The sequence below is a fragment of the Leptonychotes weddellii genome, chromosome 15, assembly GCF_054177405.1.
Source record: "Leptonychotes weddellii isolate Sample4059 chromosome 15, ASM5417740v2, whole genome shotgun sequence".
Taxonomy (NCBI): Eukaryota; Metazoa; Chordata; class Mammalia; order Carnivora; family Phocidae; genus Leptonychotes; species Leptonychotes weddellii.
Genome location: NC_138383.1, coordinates 25,464,574 through 25,487,769, shown reverse-complemented (window position 1 = coordinate 25,487,769; position 23,196 = coordinate 25,464,574). Strand labels below are relative to the sequence as shown.

Genomic DNA, 23,196 nt, shown 5'->3' with positions numbered 1-23,196 from the left:
AGAGACGATGGACTCTGAAAAACAAACAGGGTTCTAGAGGGGAGGGGGGTGGGGGGATGGGTTAGCCTGGTGGTGGGTATTGAGGAGGGCATGTTCTGCATGGAGCACTGGGTGTTATGCACAAACAATGAATCATGGAACACTTCATCTAAAACTAATGATGTAATGTATGGGGATTAACATAAGAATAAAAAAAAAAGAAATGAATTAGAAATCTATAAATTTTGAAGGGAAATTTTCAAGAATGCAAAAATAATGTAAGTGTACAAAATTTAGACTGGTATTATGTACAAGTGGGTGTTTAATAAATCCTGCTCAGTGTTGAAAAAAAAAAAAATTTGGATCTGAGCTTCCTAACAACCAGAGCAAAAACGAAATCATGATTTACATATTTCTTACAGCAAAGAGGAGAGTAAGGCTTTCTAATCCCTAAAAAAAAAAAAAAAAGTTCTGGTCTTAATTCTAAATCTAATTTCTCACGTGGGCAGCTAATGAGTGATATAATTAACAAACTCAACAAGAATTATTACAAATTCAGAAATGAGCAGATTTTATATGCTAAGTTTGCTTGTTGGTTTTGCACTTAGGAGAGGCTAAATGAATGTAGTTCAAGTTTAAATGGTCCGACTTAATCCAAACTCTCAGAGCAGTAGAGAGATAACATGTCTTCAAATACAATTTCCCTCACCAGATTTCGAATAAGAGTTAAATAGCACAAATATATAACCTTGGGGCACCTGGGTGGCTCAGTCAGTTGAGCGTCTGAAGCTTGGTTTGAGCTCAGGTAATGATCTCAGGGTCCTGAAATGGAGCCCTGCATTGGGCTCTGTGCTCAGTGCAGTGTCTGCTTGTCCCTCTCCCTCTGCCCCTCTCCCTGCTCTTTCTTGAATTTAAAAAACAAAAACAAACAAAAAACATTTCCTTCAAAAAAAAAAAATATATATATATGACCTTTAGTTAAGAGTCTGAAATCTGTTCTTTTTCTATTTATTTCCTACTCATTTATTAGGTTAAAGCTCCTTGAAGGTAAAGGCCTATCTTCTAGTTCTTGTAGGATCTTTCACTGAGAAATGGTCACAGTGGCGTTCAGTTAATACTAAAAATTTAGTGATGTAGTAGGAAAACAAACCTCACCACTGGTGGTTGGGGTTTTTTTGTGAAGTGTTATTTTATTTTATTTTTTCCATTTTTACCTTATAACAGTCTCCTCCAGGAATGATTTCCTGAATATATACCAAGGGACCCTCATTCCGGTTAATTCCTCCTAGGATCTTCAGACCAAGGCCTGTTTCCTTGGTAACTGTAATCATCTGAAAGGCAGGATCCCTAAGATAAAGTAAATTAGCATTCACAGGTTAGCCTAGAGATCTGTGCCTACTTTCTCTTTAAACTACTTGCTAAATCAAATTCTTAGATCTAGATACCCCGAAATATTCAGTATATACTAGCAACGACATTTAGAAAAGTATGGTGATAGAAAAGCAATCAAATGGATTCTGTTACCTCTATTATTTATTTATTTTTTTTATAAAAACAATCAAACCATAGAAGAAATCACAGCAATAATGTTTATTTCTTTGGAGCAGAACAAAGAAAAATACCTTCCAACATAGGATTTAAATAAATGTAAAGAAGTATTAAAGGTAACTGAAGAGATGTGTCTTTAGCTGACTTTTAGACTACACTGAGGGATTCCAAAATTAAAGATTTTAGTGAGTTAGGTAAGCAACTTTTTTTTTTTTTTTAAAGATTTTATTTATTTATTTATTTGAGAGAATGAGAGAGAGAGAGCATGAGAGAGGGGGGAGAGTCAGAGGGAGAAGCAGACTCCCTGCCGAGCAGGGAGCCCGATGCGGGACTCGATCCTGGGACTCCAGGATCATGACCTGAGCCGAAGGCAGTCGCTTAACCAACTGAGCCACCCAGGCGCCCGGTAAGCAACTTTTTAAAAGACATGTCTGCGGCCATTTACAGCAAAATAAATACGACCTCCGCTTGAATCTCAAAAAGAAAAGTTTATCTTTTTAACTTAGGAAGAGTATTTTCTGATAGAAAGCATGTGCTCCATCCATAATTTCCATCAGATGTAAGAGCAATGCCATTAGAAAAGAAGGAACTGTGAAAAGAATTCTGCAAAAGATATACCCCCAAGTTATGTTTCTGAACACTCCAGTTAGAGAGGAGACTTTTACTGGTCTGAGAGAGCTTGAACACAGTTTGAAATAAGGCTTAGACTGCTTTCCTGTGATGTACTGGGTACTGTGCTAAGCAATATATATACATTATGCCATTCAACTTAGTATTTATACAACTCCTAAGATTATTACCCTCATTTTTCTAAAATCACCAAAATCTGGGAAGGTTAACTTGGTGGTCTAAGGTTATGAAGCTGGAGAACAGCAATGGAAACCCAGTTTGTCTTACTCCAGAGGCAAAATGTGGTGTAAGATCTGCTTGGTTGCTGTATTAAGGCCACTTTTGAATTATAGGACTTTCAGCTATCTTCAAACATATCAAAAAACTGAAACTGCTATTAAAAAAGAGTTGCCTCGGGGTGCCTGGGTGGCTCAGTCAGTTAAGCAGCTGCCTTCAGCTCAGGCCATGATCCCACAGTCCTGGGATCAAGCCCTGCGTCAGGCTCCCTGCTCAGCGAGAGCCTGCTTCTCCCTCTCCCTCTGCCTGCCGCTCTGCCTACTTGTGCTCTCTGTCTCTCTGTCAAAAAAAAAAAAAAAAAAAATCTTAAAAAAAAAGAGTTGCCTCATATCTTACATATGATTATAGCTTTCAGAAAAAACTTTCTTAGTTCTGCTATGGAAATTCTAACTCTATCTTTAAGAAAATGTGTATTCAAAAGTTAAATCATAAAAAAATAGAATGAAAGAAATTAAAATATAAAAAAAAACACCTCCCTGCTTCTGAATATTTTGCTTTCTATATAGGACAGCCTCCAAGGTTGCATTGTACTGAATTAGGCTCTGGTGTTGGATGGCCTATCTGGTTACTAGGGCAACAGTCAATTAGCTAGGAAAAGAGGCAGTCGGGACTGGGTCCACAATGTTTCACAGTTAGAGATTTCAGAAGCTCAGCCCACTCTTGATGGAATATTAAGCTGTAAGGGCATAAAGGAGTGAAGCCTAGAAATAAGAGAGTGGAAGGGGAGAGGGAATGAAGGTACCTCATTAGGTACCTCCCATAACCTCTTAAACCCTCTAAATGCGAGTTTCCTTCAATGGGGACAGCATATAATCTCCACCAAGTATTATTGTTTCAGTAAAGGATCCCTCCTTTTCTTTTCTTTTCTTTTTTTTTATTTGACAGAGAGAGAGAGAGCACAGGTAGGCAGAGTGGCAGGCAGAGGGAGAGGGAGAAGCAGACTCCCCGCTGAGCAAGGAGCCCGATGTGGGGCTCGATCCCCGGACCCTGGGATCATGACCTGAGCCGAAGGCAGACGCTGAATGACTGAGCCACCCAGGCGCCCCCCCTCCTTTTCTAATACCAACAGAATATCTGTATTTCACACAGCATTTACTTCCTAGGACCTTATTTTAAAACCCCCCTAAGAATTTATATTATTTACTTTTCTTAGCTATTAACAATAGTTCTGCCGCTCAACTTTAATCACAGTTAGAGAACTGCAAGTTAAAACTAGGCAGAGATATTGTTTTTCACCTATCAGATCAACATAAATTTAAAACTGACCATATATTCCGATGACAAGGCTACAGGAAAAGAGGTACTCTTGTACACTGTTGATGAGAATGCAAAATGGCTTAACTCCTAAAGACAGAATTTGGTAATCTCTAAATTTACCTTCTGACTCAGAAATACCATTTCTAGGAATTCATCCCAAAGATACTCTGGTAAAAAATACAAAATGACTTGCATACTAGGTTATTCATTTTGGCATAAGTTGTAATCTCCAAAACTTGCAAACAATGGATGTCCATCAATAAGGTACTGGCTGAGGGCACCTGGGTGGCTCAGTCAGTTAAGTGTCTACCTTTGGCTCAGGTCATGATACCAAGATTCTGGGATCGAGCCCCGCATCAGGCTCCCTGCTCAGTGGGGAGCCTGCTTCTCCTCTCCCTCTGCCACTCCCCCCTGCTTGTGCTCTCTCACTCTCTCTGTCAAATAAATAAATAAAATCTTAAAAAAAATAAGGTACTGGCTGAATAAACTATGGTACATTCACAGGATAGAATCTTACACAGTTGTAACAAGGTACAAGGTAGACATTTACAGACTGATGTGATCACCAGGATATAATTTAAGTTTAAAAAAAAAGGCAAGATCAAAAACTATATATAATATGCTACCTTTTTGTTAAGAATATGCTGGCACGTGGAACCTAGGAGGCGGAGCCAGGATATTTGGGGCCATCTTGCCTCAGTCATATGATTCTTTCCCATGGGCTTGATTTTGCCTTAGGTAGTTGGACAAAATTCTGTGCTGTCCCAGAATGTCAAACTGTTCAGCACCAGGGCATAGAGTTCTGTGCATGGAGTTCTTTGCATACCACTCAGATGGGTCTGGCTTGTGCCCCTTGGAGCCTGGAGTTTCCCAGTACTCTCAGGAGGTGTCAGAGAAAGACATCCTGAATTTAACTGGCCTGATACTCTTCTCCAGGGAAGACCTGTGAGTCTGAGCTGAAGGGCTGGTGTGCATTTGTTTACTGTTAATATGCACATATATAACATATATATATATTTATATGTATTTGCTTATACAAAAGAAGCATTGAAAAGGAACCAGGGGCGCCTGGGTGGCTCAGATGGTTAAGTGTCTGCCTTCGGCTCAGGTAATGATCCCAAGGTCCTGGGATCGAGCCCCACATCCGGCTCCTGGCTCAGCAGGGAGTCTGCTTTTCCCTCTCCCTCTGCCTCTCCCCCTGCTCATGCTCTCTCTCTCTTTCTCTGTATCTCTGTGTCTCAAATGAATAAATAAAATCTTAAAAAAAAAAAAAAGGAACCACAAATAAAAATGGTTATCTATAGGAAGAACGAGGTCACAGAATAAATGAAGGACAAGAACGACTTCTCTGAATATACCTTGTTATATGTGTGTTACATGTTTGCATGTCTGCATGCCCTTTGGAATGTGACTTTACTGTTCCTTCCATTAAAATGTAAAGTCTATATCTCTACCCGTTGAATTTGGACTTGGCTATCTGATTGCTTCAGACCAATGGTACACCAGCAAATGTGAGGGAAACAGACATTTGAAAAACACTTGGGTGTGTTGTTGGGAACCATTCCACCATCATGTGAAAGAGCCTGAGCTAGCCTCCTGAAGAATGAGATCAAGTTCAAAGAGACAGCCAACCAGCCCTTCTAGATGAGGTGCCAGAACATGTGAATGGGGCCATCCTACACTTCTGGTACATACCAGAAGAACTGCTCAGCCAACCTACCAAATCATGAGAAAGAATAAATGCTTGTTTTCTGGAGGCATTTTGGGTGGTTTGTTACTCAGCAAAAATTAATCTTACATTATTTTTATACTGGGATCATAAAATATTTTAGATATTTGAAAAAATCAGATCAAATTTTTAAAAAAACAATTTCTATAAAGAATTATAAAAAAGAATGCAGAATTTATCCCATACACTGATTTACATTGGAAGGTAATTATTGCTCAACTTCCTTATTATGCTACCTTAGACCACAGTTAACTGTATAAAATTTTCAATCAAAAGTTCATTAACATTCTACATATTTCAAACTATGATAGCTCAAAACATTTTAAATTTAATTTAAAAATTACTTTTCAAGTAGACTGGATGATACCACAGCAGATGTATTTTTATTCATGATTTTACCACAGGAGACTTGGATTTAACTGGATAAATGAAGATCTTGATGAAGAGTCTAGAAATTCTTCTTTTCCTGAGAATGGAGATGTAGAAAATAAATGTTCATGTCTTAAGAGTAGTCAAATTTGACTTCAACTTTGCATAAAAACATCACATACATGCATAGACATGTTAGATGTATTTTATATATTTTGAAGTATGGCACTTTAGTCATTGCTGATAAAATCTGAGAAATATAAAGACAGTTCGATAGATAGATATAGCTATAGGACTACATCCACATGATTATCTGTATCTATATAAAATCTGCATTTTCTGGCAGAGGTGAAGAACACAGCTAAGCTTCAGGTAACTATTATAGCTTCTACCATTAATATACTTAAAAATGACATAATAATAAAAGACTGTGACAAATATCTCTTGTAATCACAAGGCTAGAAAGTTTATAGTCAGAATGTCTGTAAAATAATTATATAATACACTGTTGAAAAAAAAAAGAAATTCCTATCATCTTACCAGCTATCTTGAGGGACTTCCTGCAGATCTTACATTACTTTGATTCATATTACTCCACAAACTTCTTAAATACTTTCTTATGAAAAAAATATATATATATGATTTTAATGTCTCATACAGCTCCACTGTCAATATTAAAGAGAATGGTGCAGTTTCACTGAAGTAAAAAAGTTGTATTTGAATAGAGCTTTACCCTCTCTGCATAATAAATATGAATAAAGTATAGAAACTTAAAAGACATTAAGAACATTTAGCACAATCCTCTTATTAAAGAAATGAATAGCTAATTCAGAAATTGTGTGCTTTTCCTCACACAAATGAGAAACAGGAGAAACAGTCAATGGTTGTTTTTCTAGCTAGCACTCAGGCTTCAGAGCCTAGAGCATGAACCTTGACATCAGAGATACCTGGATTCCAATTTGAGCTTCTAGGCTACTCCAAGCCTTATTTCTTCATAGGTACAGTAACTATCTTGACTGTAGTGATGGTTTTACAAATGCATATACATGTCAAAACTTAGCAAATTTTCTCACTATAAATAATATGTACTGTTGGTTATAAATCAATTATATCTTGGAGCACCTGAGTGGCTCAGTTGGTTGAGTGTCCAACTCTTGATTTTTGGTCAGGTCATGATTTCAGAGTTGTGAGATCGAGCCCTGTGTGGGGCTCCATGCCCAGCGGGAAGCCTGCTTCTCCCTCTCCCACTCCCCCTGCTTGTGTTCCCTCTCTCGCTGTCTGTCAAATAAATAAATAAAATTAAAAAAAAATAAATCATACCTTAATAAAGCTAAATTTTTTAAAAATCTGATTTTCATTTAAAGTTGCCAGAATGGGGTGCGCCTGGGTGGCTCATTTGTTAAGCGTCTGCCTTCGGCTCAGGTCATGATCCCAGAGTCCTGGGATCGAGCCCCGTGTCGGGCTCCCTGCTCTGCGGGAAGCCTGCTTCTCCCTCTCCCACTCCCCCTGCTTGTGTTCCCTCTCTCGCTGTGTCTCTCTCTGTCAAATAAATAAATAAAATCTTAAAAAAAAAAAAAATAAAGTTGCCAGAATGGAAAGGGGCTAAGGGTATGGACAAAATAGGTGAAGGGGAGTTGGAGGTATAGGCTTCCAGTTATGGAATGAGTAAGTCATAAAGAGCCCACTTTGTAAGAGTATAAACTCATAATGTTCATGAATAAATGGGAGAAGAGCCATTAGGTGAAATGTTTGACAAATTTCTGGAAGACAAAAAATAGATGGTGAAATGATAACTCATAAAGGAGGACTGAAGAAGCTGAAAGCTAGGGGCAAGGCTTCCTAAACATTTTTTTTTTCTTTTCTTTTTTTAGAAAGAGAATGTGCACGCAAGCTGGGGAGGGGCGGAAGAAGGAGAAGGAGAGAGACAATCTTAAGCAGGTGCCATGCCCAGCACGGAGCCTGATGCGGGGCTCGATCTCACAACACTGAGAGCATGACCTGAGCCAAAATCAAGTCAGATTCTTTTTTTTTTTTTTTTTAAAGATTTTATTTATTTATTTGAGACAGAGAGAATGAGAGAGACAGAGAGCACATGAGAGGGGGGGAGGGTCAGAGGGAGAAGCAGACTCCCTGCCGAGCAGGGAGCCTGATGCGGGACTCGATCCTGGGACTCCAGGATCATGACCTGAGCCGAAGGCAGTCGCTTAACCATCAAGTCAGATTCTTTAACCGACTGAGCCATGCAGGAGCCTCGACTTCTTAAACATTTGTGAGTTGGAGCACACAGAGAGAAAACGGGAATATGTGTATGCTGTACTGGGGTGAACAGAGGTGGCATGCTATACCTCTGAGTTGCTGTGGGGAAATCAATAACTCAGCACACCAGTAACTGATTCAAAGCAAAATTCTGGCCTAAGAAACAGGTGGAAGGAGATGCAGGAGGAACCTGTCTTGAGGAATCCCAGAGAGGCTGAGGACTCAGAAAGCCAAAGTTTTAGGGAGAGCAAAACTGAGGCAGAGAACTAAAATCAAGGCAATTATCCCAGCACTTCTCTAACCACTGAATGAGGAAGAAATCACAGATTCTGCTGTAAATAATCTGAATGGACCTTCTGGGAACCCGACATAGTGTTGTTCCACTGGCCTGAATGTTAAAATCCTGCTTCAACTTTCACAGTCCCTGTGGTAGCAAGCAACAGGAACAGGGGAAGCATGCAGATGAAAAGCATCAGAGAAATGAAGCCAAAGTGAGTAAGATCCCCATCTAGTGGTGATCTGTCCTAACTGGACACAGAGTCCCCAAGTGATGAAACATAACCCGGGTCTAACGGATATATCGTGGCTAAACTGTACAACAGATTTCATATAATGTCATACTTAACAAGGCATTTTAAAATATTTCTATTTTAAAGTACTACAATGAAATTTAAGTGTTTAAATTACTTAATTCACTTAACATGCCTGACAGTGTCCTGAATGCTGGAGGTGAGGTGGAAATAGGAGTGGGAAGACGAACCATGAGAGACTATGGACTCTGAGAAACAAACTGAGGGTTCTAGAGGGGAGTGGGGTGGGGGGATGGGTTAGCCTGGTGATGGGTATTAAAGAGGGCACGTTCTGCATGGAGCACTGGGTGTTATGCACAAACAATGAATCATGGAACACTTCATCTAAAATTAATGATGTAATGTATGGGGATTAACATAACAATATAAAAAAAAGCAGAGTCTGTCCCCAAAGACAGTCAAGTAAACAGGTATCAGGAAGGTTCTAAGTGCTCTGACAGTGGTGTGCACAGGGGGGCTGGGGGAGCACGGAGGAAGGCCACTCAACCCAGAATGGAATCATCATTAAGCACCAATGTGGCCAGACACCATGTTAGAGGATCTTACCCTCCCTCAAAAGAGCCCCACAAGGCAGGTATTATTACATATTTATATTTACATAAATGAAAGGTATTTACATAAATGAAAACCACATCATGGAGAAGCTCTGTGACTTGTCCATGACCACATGGCTGAACAGTTTTAAAGTGGAATGTGAATCCAGTTTTCTCGAGCTCCAAACCCAACCTTTTTCCACTATGGCATGCTGGGAAACTGATTTATGTGGAAAAACTTCATTCTCTGAAAATACAGGATGAGATTAACAGTACTAATAGGCTGTCTATATGGAGATGATACTGTTGATTAAACTAAGAGAAACTGGTTTAATTTTATCCATCCAAACAGCAGGCTTTTTTTTTTTTTTAATTAGCCAGGTATTCACTGTCATATCCTTAAACCTTAAATATCATAAAATGCCTCTCCCTTCCCTCTTTTATTTATTCCCTATTCCTTCCTTTACAGAAGCTAGCAAGCCCCTCAACCAAAAGGGGTTCTGTAATGTTACACACACACACACTAAACCCCACATTAATGAATGACACAGAAGGGAAACATTCTATTCTTTTACAGAAAATCTGCCCAGTCAAGGAAAATATATTGTTTTTCTAGTTTGGTGACTCATAAGGAGGAAAATGTGAGGTCAGCCAAAACAGAGAAAGTGGAACACTGGGGGGGGAAATTCTTGTTTTATACAATAAATCTATTCCAGAAAACTCAAATTAGAGCTTTACTTTGATTAAAAGTTTTAATTCTATATCATTAGAAATCTCATTAGATAAAAAATCTGCCTGTGATGCATATGTTTGAATAACAGACTTAATAATTTATATTCCCAAAGAGATGGCATTCAATACTTTTCTAAAACTAGTTCTTTTTACTAGACCAAAATTAAGAAAATAAAAAGGAAAGGGATAAAAACATCCAGCAGAAAAGATAAGTATTAACTTGATGAAATTACAATACTGAATGAATTAGTATGTCTTTTTAGTTTTTTAAAAATAGCTAATACATTCCCATGAGGTATATGTAATGGATGTATATATGCATTTCCACATACTTAAGGACCCACTATTTTTGTTTCTTGTGAATACTTTTAGTTCCTTTATGCATAAACAAATATGAATAAATATTGACTCCTTTGCTTTTGTTTCGACTGGGAAAGTAGGTTACAACCAGCACAAAGCATCTAGCTGTTCATGCTGTGCACTGTACAATCCCTGAGGGTATGGGTCATATACATGATATAAACAGGTCCTCTGGTGTATACAGTAGTCCTGAATACCATAAGCATGGCTGTGCAATCTGCTGGGGTGTTTTTTTTTTTTTTTTAATTAATATAGAACCTGGAATTATTTCTATATTTTTATATAGCATCCTAATTCTTTTTTTTGTTTTTAAGAGGGAGAGGGAGAACTCCCCCTGCTTGTGTTCCCTCTCTCGCTGTGTCTCTCTCTGTCAGATAGATAAATAAAAAAAATCTTCACAAAAAAATAAATGAATAAAAAATAAATAAATAAAGAGGGAGCAGGAGAATCTTAAGCAGGCTCCATGCTCACTGTGGAGCCCGATGCAGGGCCCGATCGCACAATCATGAGATCATGAACTGAGTTGAAATCAAGAGTTGGATGCTTAACTGACTGAGCCACCCAGGCACCCCCCTATTTCTTTTTTATTTTCCATAGCTGCATGGTATTCCATTTTATGGATGGACCATATTTATTTATTCCCTTATTGATAGATACTTAAATTGTTTCACATTTTTTGCTATTATAAACATGCTGTGATGAAACCCTATAGATCATATCACATGTGCACAAATTTATCTGTATGACAAATTTACAAAAATAGGTTATCATCATTTATACACATTTGATATTTTGATAGAAACTGCCAAACTGCCCTCAATCATCAACTGTCCTAATTTACCATCCCTCCAATAATAGTGACTGATACTCCAAACTCTCACCAATAGGGTGTATTACATAACTATTGGATTTTTGACAATCTTATTGATAAAAGCAGTATCTTAAGATCTTAAGTCTGATGAGGCTGAACATTTGTTTTTATATTTTAAGAACCCTTTAGTATCTCCTTTTATGTGAACTTTAGTTTTATATCTTTTGCCTATTTTTCTCTACATGGTTAGCTTTTTTCTGTCCAGTTTCTAGGAGTTCTTACATCCCAGGGAGACTATCTCCTCTTCTTGCATTAAGAATTGCAAATACACTTTCCTCCTTTATTCTTAGTTATGGATTTTGTTGTTATTGTTGTTATACAAAGGCCTGTGGCTAAATTTATCAATTTTTCATGGTAAGTCCTTAAGTCAAATGTAAGTCCTTATACACTCCAGTTATAAAGAACTCTCTCATATTTTCTTCTAGTATTTTTATAGTCTCATTTAAAAATCTTTGATCCATTTGGAATCCATCCTAGTATATAGTATAAGGTATAGATCCAACTCTTATTTTCTCCCAAGAACATCACTAAGTTGCCTCCACAACATTATTAAACAATCCATCTTTTCCCACTGATTTGAGATTAGACCTTTATCATATATCAAATCTCATAAATATTTGGACCTACTTCTGTGCTTTTTATTCTTGCCCATTGGTTAGTCTATCTTAATAATGGTTTACAATATATGTTTTACATCTGGTAAATCCAACCCTCTCTCATTACTTCTTTTGTTAACCAAGTTTTCCTGGCTATTTTTGGTTGTTTATTTTTACCCATTAACTTTAAAATTTTATCTTATTTACAAAACAATATAATGCCAATTGTTGGGGAATCATGTTAAATTTACAAGTTAATTGACAAAGTATTGGTATCTATCTTTATACAGTTGAGTCTTGCTACCCAAGAACTAGTATGTCCTTCCATTTGTTCAAGTCTTCTTTTGTGACCTTCTGTAGTGTTTCAAAGCTGTCTTCATATGGGTCTCACACATTTCTCATTTAATTCCTAGGTATTTTAATCTTTTTGTTGTTTATTTAATGCCTTTAAAACATCTATTATTTACTTAGAAGTATTTAACAAGCTGTGTAGTTAAGGAACTCTAATGCCATTTTGTTGTTTTTCTAAAGTGCAAATGAACCAGAAGTAACGGGAAGAAAGACAAGGTGTGGCAACAAAGAAGGAGAGATGTGGGGGCTTACTACTAAGCCCAAACAATCCCTTCATCTTCATCACCATTATCATCATCACTGAGCTGGGTAGTGAACCTGCTTAAGATTCTCTCTCTCCCTCTGCCCCCACCCCCCATCTCTCTCTCTCTCTCCCCCCCTCAAAAGAAAGAAAGAAAGAAAGAAAGAAAGAAAGAAAGAAAGAAAGAAAGAAAGAAAGAAAGAAAGAAAGAAAAAAAGAGAAAGAAAACTAGCCCCTTCTGGTTATGTTTCCTTTATTTTTATTTTTATTTTTTAAAGATTTTATTTATTTATTTGACAGAGAGAGAGATAGCGACAGCAGGAACACAAGCACGGGGAGTGGGAGAGGGAGAGCAGGCTTCCCGCTGAGCAGGGAGCCCGATGCGGGGCTCGATCCCAGGACCCTGGGATCATGACCTGAGCCGAAGGCAGACGCTTAACGACTGAGCCACCCAGGTGCCCCAGATTATGTTTCCTTTAATGTCATATTCCCTTTACGTCATTTTCTTCTTTTATTCCATTTGCTAAAGTGTCAGCAAATTTTGCAAGGTGAAAGAGAAAATAACATAGATTTGGTATTTACCAGAGAAAACTAGCTATACCCTTTAATTTCTCATAACTATTCCTTTGTAAGCAAATTGGTAAGCGGTAATAAATAAAAGACACTTTTTCCCTGCTATAGTTTATAAAGAAATAAGACTTATAGCAAAGAACCTCACAGTACAAACAGTGTTTAATGTTAATTCCCTCTCTTATTAACCATCTCTATCTAGCCTGTTTAAAAAGAAACACTTTGGAATTCTCTTTGCCACTGGTTTTATATTTACAAGGGCATTGCACTGGGAAGAGCACTGGTCTAGAAGTTAAGTTATCCGGGTTTGAGTTTCATTTCTGGCTGTCTGCTAGCCAAGGGACTTGGAGCAGTCACTGAACAACTCTGCTCCTCAGTTTCTGCATATGCAGAACGAGAATGACAAGATCATTCATAAAGTGATCTTTAAAGGTTCTTCTTTGGTTTTATGAATCAAAAAATTCTATTCCAGGCTTACTAAACTACAAGCCCCTCAATGTTTTTTGAGGGGAGGGCTTTCTTTTTAAAATGTGCGTGCACCTCTAAGACCGGTCTGGTCCATGAATGGGATAGGGTAACCGTGAGTCAGGTCATTTGGAAGGAATTGGAGGGGAGGAGAAAAAGCAGTTGGATAGTAAAATTTTACATTAAGGTAATTTCAAGAGAGGAGGAGGAAATGATGGTGCTGGTTACCTAATAAAGAATCTGTTTGGAGTCCGTGACGGACAAGTTGGAAATGTTTACTATTTATAGATCAACTGGCACTACTATTAAAATATTAAAACAATTAAATATTTCTTTTGTAAAGTTAGACCTATAGATTCAGCATTATATTTGAAGAGATAAAACAAAGTGTTTAGTAACTGTGGCAACAGGTCCTATACCTTATCACAGCAGAGATTCTTCGAGATAGCATTAGTATATTTAAATAATCCTAGGTTTATATAATCAGGAATGGCTCCCTTCCCTGGGCTAGACTTGATTTTTTTTTTTTTTTTAAGATTTTATTATTTATTTTATTTGACAGAGAAAGAGACAGCGAGAGAGGGAACACAAGCAGGGGGAGTGGGAGAGGGAGAAGCAGGCTTCCAGCTGAGCAGGGAGCCTGATGCAGGGCTCAATCCCAGGACTCTGGGATCATGACCTGAGCTGAAGGCAGCCGCCTAATGACTGAGCCACCCAGGCGCCCCTAGACTTAACTGATCTTTTAAAAATAACACGAAAGTTTTAGAAAATCAAGATATAAAAGATCAAAGGGTTATTTTACTATCTCCTTTATTTTGTACCCAAAGACAATATTCCTACTGCTAATGAACTTTTTTCTTTCAAGAATCTAAGCAAAAAAAAAAAAAAGAAAGAATCTAAGCAGTTCAGGAATGCTACTCATTTGCCCTGGGGGTGGACATATAGGAACTCCTGTAACACACAGACCAACCCTGCGGGAAACACCGGAAAACTGCTTGAAAGGAGGAGTCCTAATCTTCTCAAATGGGGGATCTTCATCCGAGCAAGAGCTCACTGCTCTCAGAAATTTCCTTACACTACCAGACAGCCTTCTGTTTGCTTTCCTTGGTGCACTCATCCCCCAAATATTTACTCAGTACAATCATGTGCACCATGCTGAGTGCTTGTGATAATATGGTGAACAAGCCAAGGTCCCTGCTCTTTGGGCATTTACGTTCTAATGTTGAGAGAAAAAAACAATAAAAAAGGAAACAAAACAAACGATTTCAGATACACAAATGTGACTGGACAGAGGAGGGCTGATTTAGATTGGGTAGTGGTGTTCCAGCTGAGATCCAAACGACAGGTCAGCCAGGATAAAAACTGAGGGACAAAGTATTCCAGGCAGAGAAAAGGTCTTGAGGCAGCAAAATAGATATGGGGTGTTTTCAGACACAAAGAAGTGTGGCTGGAACATGGTGAATGTGGGGAGAGAGAAATAGTAGATGAAGTTCAAGAAGCAGGCAGGGTCGAGTTGACCTAGGGTCTTAGGGACCAGGGTGAGGAGCTTGGATTTTGCTTAATGTTATTTCATATATCCTGACTATTCTCAGGAGACCTGAGTTTGCCTTTTGCCTTATCTCTTACCTTTCACTTCCTGAGACTGGGCTCTCTGCTTTTCCATTTTCCCTAGTTTTCTGGCTCTGCCTTTAACTCTGCTTATCCCAGGAAGGCTGACATGGCTTTAGCCTGAATTATGTTAAAATGTCATTCCATCTATTTGGGGCAAAGGGCCCTTTTAAAAGCAGGCTCTTACGTGACTGCACAGATCACCTATCCACAAAGCTGGCCCTGATCTTAATAAATACTCCTTTTAAAAAATGCCTTGTATGGATGAATGATTTCTGCTTTCATTTCACCTGGTCTGTGAATATAAAAAATATATAAACTTTTTAAAGATCTTTTAAATAGAGTAACTCCTTAAACATGTGGCTTAGAGGAAGCTGCCAGGAAATAAGAAACTAGGATATCAAGACTTACTGAGACAACTTCATGATGTCACTGCAATCACTGGAAACTGTGATTACCCAGCTTATTCTCAAACTATAATTCACTTGCTCTTACTATTTATTGAGATGCATTATTCTTCCTCTTTTAGGTATAAGGAGATTATTAAAATATATAGTAGCCAAATAAACAGTTGTTAGTACTGTTGGAATAATTGCTAGATGTTTCACATTGCCAAATGGATCTAGTTTTATTAGGCAAATAGCTAAGAAATGCAGCTCAGTGACTAACAAATTAAGATTTAAGTAGCAATTTCCTTAATTTATATTATGCATTAAAAATACTAAAAAAATGTAATTACAAATCACAAATCACATTTTTAAAATGATACATCTTTATAATCTTTAAGTTTTCAGAAAGCCTGAGAACCAATAATCAGATAAGAAAATGTGTGACTATCAGGGCGCTTGGGTGGCTCAGTCGGTAAGCATCTGCTTTTGGCTCAGGTCATGATTCTGGAGTCCCGGGATGGAGTCTGCATCTGGCTCCGGCTTAGCGGGGAATCTGCTTCTCCCTCTGACCCTCCCCCTCTCTCGTGCTTTCTCTCTCACTCTCTCTCACATAAATAAATAAAACCTTTAAAAGTATATAAAAAAAGAAAATGTGTGACTATCAAATCATTTCTCTTTTTTCTTTTTTTTCCCCATTTTTCCTTTTTTTCCCACCTTCACCCATCTTGCTCACCTCCACCCCCCAAAATGGCTTGTATAACAACCAATTTTACCTATTATGTAAAACTGGACATGATCATAGCTAACTAGGAAGTGTTCACAAGGTTTAATTACTTACTGCTAAAGAATATTATAAATTAAAGGTGCCAAGTCTGAAATGTCAGTCCAGCCCCTAATATTTTAAGTTTGTAATCAACATCTCTACCTGCAGAAAAGGGTTGTACTAACCTTGCCCTGAGGTGCTCCTATTCCATTCACGGTAGAACTCATTACTTAGCATTAATTACCATAATGATTTATGCAATATCACAACCATATCAGACTCAAGAAAATTATAGCTAACACCATTTTACTGCTATCAAGATTACTATACCGTGGAAAGGAATAGTTTCATTTGCAATTACAAAACAAAATAATAGATGCCAAGACAAAGACACTAAACTGACATACACACTTATACCGCTATCTGTTGCTGCATGGAAGGGGTGTCTGGAGGAAAAAAATGGTTAAGGGCATGTATTGTTGGTTTCAACGACACTAACATTTGCATGAGGTCTGAGTCTATGCTGTTAAACTCAATATATGACAGGTCTTGTCCTGAAAAAGCTGACAATCTGGTATAAGAACTAAGGTAGATACAGATGAAAAAGATTTTCAAACATTAATACAAATAAATTTGTAGAATCATAGCATCTTGGTTTTTGTGCCAGAGTAGGAAAGAGTCAGAAGATACTTGGATCTTACCGGCTTCGCAATTTTCTGGTGCTGACCACAAGTTAATCAATTACTCATACTCACTCAAGGTGACTACCATTACTCACCTCAGTTGCCTCCTAACTGCTCTACTTCCATTTTTTGCCCACCTCCCTTCAATGTGTTCCGCACAACATAACCAAGGTCTTTTAAAAAATGTGAATCAGATCATATCACTTGAATGCTTCTACCTAAACTCTGTAGTAGCTTCCTATTACTTTTAGAATAAAATCCAAACCCTTGGACATGGCTTAAAAGGCTCTGTATTATGTGACCCCTAATATACCTGTTTTGACCTTATTTCCTACTACTTTCCTCCCTGCTTACTATGCTAGGAACACAGCGGCCTCATTTTTGTTCTTCAATGCTATCTAGCTCTTACTTGCCTCTGAGCCTCTGCATGGCTTGGAATTGTCATTGTGCAAGTAGGTTCCTATCATCATTCAGGAATAGGCTCAAATGGCACATCTTCAGAGAAAGACTTCACTACCCCTTCTCATTATTGTTCTCAAGCACACTCTCCTATTGTCTCATTGTACGATTGTTATCTGAAATTCTCTCATTTATATATCTGTTACTTGATTATCTCCAGAGTCCCCCATTAAAAAGTACACTTCGGAAGAGAACTGATCGTGTTTGCCCTTCTCTGTGCTGTAGCCCCAGTAGGTTGAACAAGGTCTGGCCCATGCAAAAGCGCATTAAATAAATTCAATGTTTTTTATTTTTTTAAGGATTTTTTTTAAAAAATTATTTCTTTATTTGACAGTGAGAGAGAGCACAAGCAGGGGGATCTGCAGGCAGAGGGAGAAGGAGAAGCAGGCTCCCTGCTGAGCAGAGAGCTGGACATGGGGCTGGATCCCAGGACCCTGAGATCATGACCTGAGCCAAAGGCAGCCGTTTAACGGACTGAGCCACCCAGGTGCCCCAAATGTTTTTTATTAAATAAATGCTATTTATGTATGTCTCAGGCTTTCAGTCTCCTCATCCCTAAAGGGGGGATACTAATACCTGCACCAGTCATTAGAAATAGAGCCTAATGATTACTAAATTTTTACTCTATCTCAGGCAAAGTGAAAATCACTTTATAAGCATATTCTCATTTACTACTATGATTTCCATTTTACAAATAAGGCCACCGCTTCTTACAGTGGTGAAATAACTGGCCTAAGGACACTAGGTGATAGTGGGATGCGGGCATGATCCCAGAGCTGCCAAACCTCAGAATGTGGGCTTTTTTCTCCACTCCTTTATACTTTCTAGAAGTTTGTTTCCTTCCATAACAGCAAAATAGGCTGTGCCGTCTGATCCCCTCAGGTCCTACTTTGTCCTGTGGGTCAAGCGCAGAAAGGTATTACATCCCCCACAGGGTTCTTTTCCAAGATGAACATCCCCATTTCTTTCAATCCTTTCTTAAAGCATCTTCACGTCTTGGTCACTCTTCTCTGGACAAACTCGTTTGACAACGTCTCTCTGCTCCAGAACTGGTCATTTTAACTGGACAAATGGTTAAGGGGCATCAGAGAAGTGGAAGCCGATTCCCAGCGGCTGAGAAAATGCAGACGCGTGAGTGTTGTTGTGCGCTGTGGTGAACACAGGCAGGCTTCCTGGAAGAGGTGATCCCTGAGCTCAAGTCCAGGGCAGTAAGCAGCGGCGGGAGGCTGAGGGCCGCTAGGTCGAGACAAAGGGTGGTGGAGTGGGTTTAGGAAGACCAGGACACAAGCTCAAATGATGATGTGTTTTCATCCCGCGGAGCGCATGGCGTTTCCCTAAAAGTAACTTTGAATAGGCACTGGAGGGAAGCAAAGTGGGAGGAACAGTCATGAAGCAAAACGCGAACTTACCCGTAATCTGGCAACCCGGCCTCCGTAGCCCGACTGCAAGCGCCGCCACCTGAGGAGCCCTGTAGCCGGAGCAGCGGCAAGCTCCTCCCAGTTGTCGCGAGACTGGCCAGCCTCGCGAGACCTGTCCTCGTCCCTGACGGCGGGAGCTCGCTCCCGGCACTATGGGGGGGCTCTGGCGTCCGGCATGGAGGCGCGTTGTTTTCTGTGGCTGGCGCTGGAGCCACCCTGGGTCCCCGACCAGGGTTGCCGAGAGGGTAGGGCCGTGTCTCAGGCCGGGAAGGAGTGGGACAGGAAGTGCTGAAAGGGGGCAGAGGCGGCTTGGGACATGGAGGTGCCCGAACCCTGGCCGGGAGTTGGCCCTGCAGCCGCCAAGGCGGCCGAAGAGCACGAACCCTTTCACACGCGCCCAGGAGGAAGACTGGCGGCGTCGGAACAAGACGGTCCTCACGTACGTGGCCGCGGCCGCCGTGGGCATGCTGGGGGCGTCCTACGCCGCCGTGCCCCTTTATCGGCTTTATTGCCAGGTAGGGGCCGGTGCTGCCTCCTGGGCGGTGTCATCAGGAGGGGCGGAGGTGCAGGACAGGTCCCTGGACAGCGATCGCTCCTCCGTGTCGTGTTGAAGGGTCTGAGGTTGGCTACCAGAGAGGAAACAGGCTTTAAAAAGTACTTGCCCAAGCTTACCAGAAGTTGTTAGTGGTAAAGCTAAGAACCCAAGCCCCTATAGCAGTCGTGCTTATACCGACCACACTGCAGAGTGGAATTCCGTATCTCTGAGCTACACCACCGAAAACGTCCGCAGCCTATACTTTGCTCTTCAAGCAATCTGCCTTACCCTTTGGCTGCTCACACACGTGTTCGCTTCTAAAATATAAATTACATTAGTGCATTCCTTCTGTGAACCATGTATGGTTTATGTGCGAAGGTTAACCCTGGAAAAATGGGAGTATGCTTGTAAATTGGGCTTAAACCGGGAGTACTTTTAATCCATAGAAAGAGGCATGAGTTAGGCGTTTGGGGCTTCCCTCCACTGTTAATACATAAGTGTAATCTGCTTACCCAGGGCCCTTTTTAGATCAGAAACCCTAATGAGGTTCTTCAAGCGTGGTCCCACGGAGAACCACCGGCACATCACCTGGGAACTAGTGTATGTTGTTGGGTCAAGCTCCAGCGCTATTGAATCAGAAACTCTGGGGGAGGGGCCCAGCAATCTGTGTTTTAATAAGTCCCCTAGATGATTTTGATGCAGACTAGTATTTGAGAACCATAAACAATGGCAGACTTTACGTATTTCACATCTATTCTCCTTAATTCATAAGTAGTAGTTTGCTGCTTTGGTTAGGCATTAGGTTTACTAGTGGAGCTGCTTTAATAAACATGTTAGGGCTCCTTCACCCCAGAGATTCTGATTAGGTCTGGGAAGGGGCCAGGAATTTGTTTAAGAAACATAAGTGAGAGCTATATTCACTTCATTCACTAAGTGTTTGAGAGTGGTTCTCCCAACTTTGTTGTGAGGGGGAAACATCTGGAGAGCTTTGAAAAATCCTGACACCCAGGTCACATCCCTAACCAATTAAATTACTCCGAGTGGGAGTCAGGCATTTGTAATTTTTTAAAGATTCCTCAGGTGATCCCAGTGTGTAGCAAAGTTTGGGAATCACCGGTTAACTGCCAGTACTGTTAATGCCTGGCTTAACTTCTCCTCTCCTTTTGGGGATTAACTTGCCATTATTTTCCATAATGACTAAAACAGCAGAAGTCAAAAGGACTTTTCAGTCTCCTAATATTAGCATTTATGGGGTATTCAGTAGCTTGATTTGGGAGGATGAATATAGAATGTGAATTAGTTTTCAGCAGAGGGCAGTCTGGACCTAGTAGGAATCCCCAGACTAGCAGTTGGTTAAATCATAAAACTGAATCCAAAATTACCAAGTATAAATCTCCGCAAACCATGAGGGGAGAAGGGGTCAGTTTTATTCTTCAGGGAGTATTTAGCAGTGTCTGAAGACAAATTTGGTTGTCACAACCTGGGAGGTGAGCAGGGAGAGTGCTACTGATGTCCTAGTGGGTAGAGGCTAGGGATGCCCCTGCACAGGACAGACATTCCCCCTCTCCCCACCAAAAAAAAAAAAAAAAAAATCCAGAAAAACCCAAAGAATTATCCAACCCGAAATGCCATTAGTGGCAAAATTGAGAAACCCTGTTTCACACTGAAGTGAATGACAGTATTTTGTGCATGTGTGTGCAAATGCAGGGCAGGATAATAAAAATTGTAATTTGTAATCCTAAACTTAAATCAAGTTAGATGTTACATAGTGACATTCCGAAAGGAGCCTTTCACTTTTGGAATCACAGAACTTTAGAACCAAAAATAAGAATTATATAAACAGTTTAATACAGTGACCTCACATTTTTTTGAGTATGGAAAGTGTAGCCCCCTAAAAGTAAGATTTATTCAGTTCTTGGAGCTAGTTAGTGGCAGAACTATACTAGAGCCCAGGACATATTCTCATTGCCCTTTTCTGTTCTTAAGTTTTCTATCAAATTTGCAAATTTGAAGAATCTATATTCAAAGACTGCCTGTCAGAATACATTAAGGAATCTTTATTCAAGTGACTCAAATTCTTCGGAGTTATATCTTAAAACGTAAGCATTATAGCTCTTTAGGGCAGAAAATATACTTATTAAACAAGGATAAAATCTTCCCCTAGCAGCTTTTAGGTTTATAATGTAATTCAGTAATGTTGCATGGCAGTTGAGTGCAGTTAGTTGACTTGTGTAATACGTGGAAGATAGTAATACTACATTTTGCTGGGAGTCTTCCCCTAGCCTCAAATTTGGTATTTTTTTCCTAGTATAGTAACAGATTAATTATCTGGAGACCAGAATTCTGGCAACCTCAAGGATCAGAAGAATGATGACCCTGGAAGTAAGGATTTTTTTTAAACATCTCTGATGATAAGGAGATAATTAGTGGCAATGAAGATAGGCAAGAAATGTCAGACACAGATTACTCTGATGTCTTGTGATTGATTCATGTGCCAAAGGGATCAGTTTTTCTGATTAACCAATTATATTTATAAAAGCTGTACTATACGAGTACAGAAAAAAGTTTAAAAAACATTTACCAACATGGAAAAATACTTATGATGCTTGAGAAAAGCAGAGTACAGAAGTGAAACTACAAACTAATCTATGCTATAAAAGTTATGATATGGAAAAGGATCAGACAGGACTGTGGATAATGGAATTAGCTTCATGGAGATGATAGGGTCGTGGGTAATTTCTACTTCTATTAATGACTAATAGTATATATGAAACACTGGCAATAAGTAGAAATATGTTTAATGGAAAGTTAAGCTAAAATTCTGAGCTGTTTATTATCAGTAAGGAGTGTCCTTTCTCAAATGACTCATTTTTTACTATGTCCAATAACCAAGTGATTACTGAAAAAATGTAAGTTATTCTAATAAATATAGGCCCTTGACACCCCAAAGGTGGTCAAGCCATTGACACAATAAGAAGTGGTCAGTGACAGTATATAAACTGGGCTTTTACTAGATTATTAAATTGTTTTTAAAATTTGTTTTTATCCAATAAATCATCACCTGAAAGTATTGATATATTATCCTGTAATATTCTTAATATCTTTAATACCTAGACTACTGGTCTTGGAGGATCAGCAGTAGCAGGTCATGCATCAGACCAGATTGAAAACATGGTGCCTGTTAAGGATCGAATTATTAAAGTCACCTTTAATGCAGATGTGCATGCAAGTCTCCAGTGGAACTTTAGACCGCAGCAAACAGAAATATATGTAAGTGACTAAAGTAGTTATTAAAAGATTATTTTTTTCATTGTAAAAATTACTTTCTTTCATCACTTAAACTGTTTCACAATTTAGGAAACACTCATGTAAACTTAATCTCAAAATACTAAGACTCCATTAATGTAATTCTTTTATTCTCACAGACTACTTTTTTTTTTAAATTTTATTTTATTATGTTATGTCATCATAAAATACATCATTAGTTTTCTTCAATGTAGTGATCCATGATTCATTGTTTTCGTATAATACCCAGTGCTCCATGTAGTACGTGCCCTCCTTAAAACCCATCACCGGGCTAACCCATCCCCCCACCCTCCTCCCCTCTAAAACCCTCAATTTGTTTCTCAGAGTCCATAGTCTCTCATGGTTCATCTCTCCCTCCGATTTCCCCCCCTTCATTTTTCCCTTCCTTCTCCTAATGTCCTCCGTGCTATTCCTTATGTTCCACAAATAAGTGAAACCATATGATAATTGACTTTCTCTACTTATTTCACTTAGCATAGTCTCCTCCAGTCCCATCCATGTTGATGTAAAAGTTGGGTATTCATCCTTTTGATGGCGGAGTAATATTCCATTGTATATATGGACCACATCTTCTTTATCCATTCATTGGTTGAAGGGCATCTCAGCTCTTTCCAGTTTGGCTGTTGCAGACATTGCTGCTGTGAACATTGGGGTGCATATGGCCCTTCTTTTCACTACATCT

General features: G+C 39.3%; 2 protein-coding genes across 2 annotated transcripts in view; one reads left to right on the top strand and one right to left on the bottom strand.

Moving 5' to 3' along the window:
- The window catches only part of STXBP4 (syntaxin binding protein 4), a 165,353-nt gene extending 146,624 nt beyond the window's left edge, over nucleotides 1–18,729 (bottom strand). Inside the window, exons 1-4 of the mRNA XM_081805248.1 lie at nucleotides 18,665–18,729; nucleotides 6,329–6,400; nucleotides 5,764–5,885; nucleotides 1,194–1,326 (exon numbers count right to left, since the gene is read on the bottom strand). Of these exons, the coding sequence (XP_081661374.1) occupies nucleotides 1,194–1,326; nucleotides 5,764–5,810 (180 nt within the window). The 5' untranslated portion in view covers nucleotides 5,811–5,885; nucleotides 6,329–6,400; nucleotides 18,665–18,729. The remainder of the gene's footprint in view (nucleotides 1–1,193; nucleotides 1,327–5,763; nucleotides 5,886–6,328; nucleotides 6,401–18,664) is intronic.
- A 40-nt stretch (nucleotides 18,730–18,769) lies between these two features.
- Nucleotides 18,770–23,196, top strand: part of COX11 (cytochrome c oxidase copper chaperone COX11) — an 8,357-nt gene continuing 3,930 nt past the window's right edge. The window contains exons 1-2 of the mRNA XM_006744653.3: nucleotides 18,770–19,188; nucleotides 22,323–22,478. Coding sequence (XP_006744716.1) covers nucleotides 18,826–19,188; nucleotides 22,323–22,478 — 519 coding nt within the window. The 5' untranslated portion in view covers nucleotides 18,770–18,825. The remainder of the gene's footprint in view (nucleotides 19,189–22,322; nucleotides 22,479–23,196) is intronic.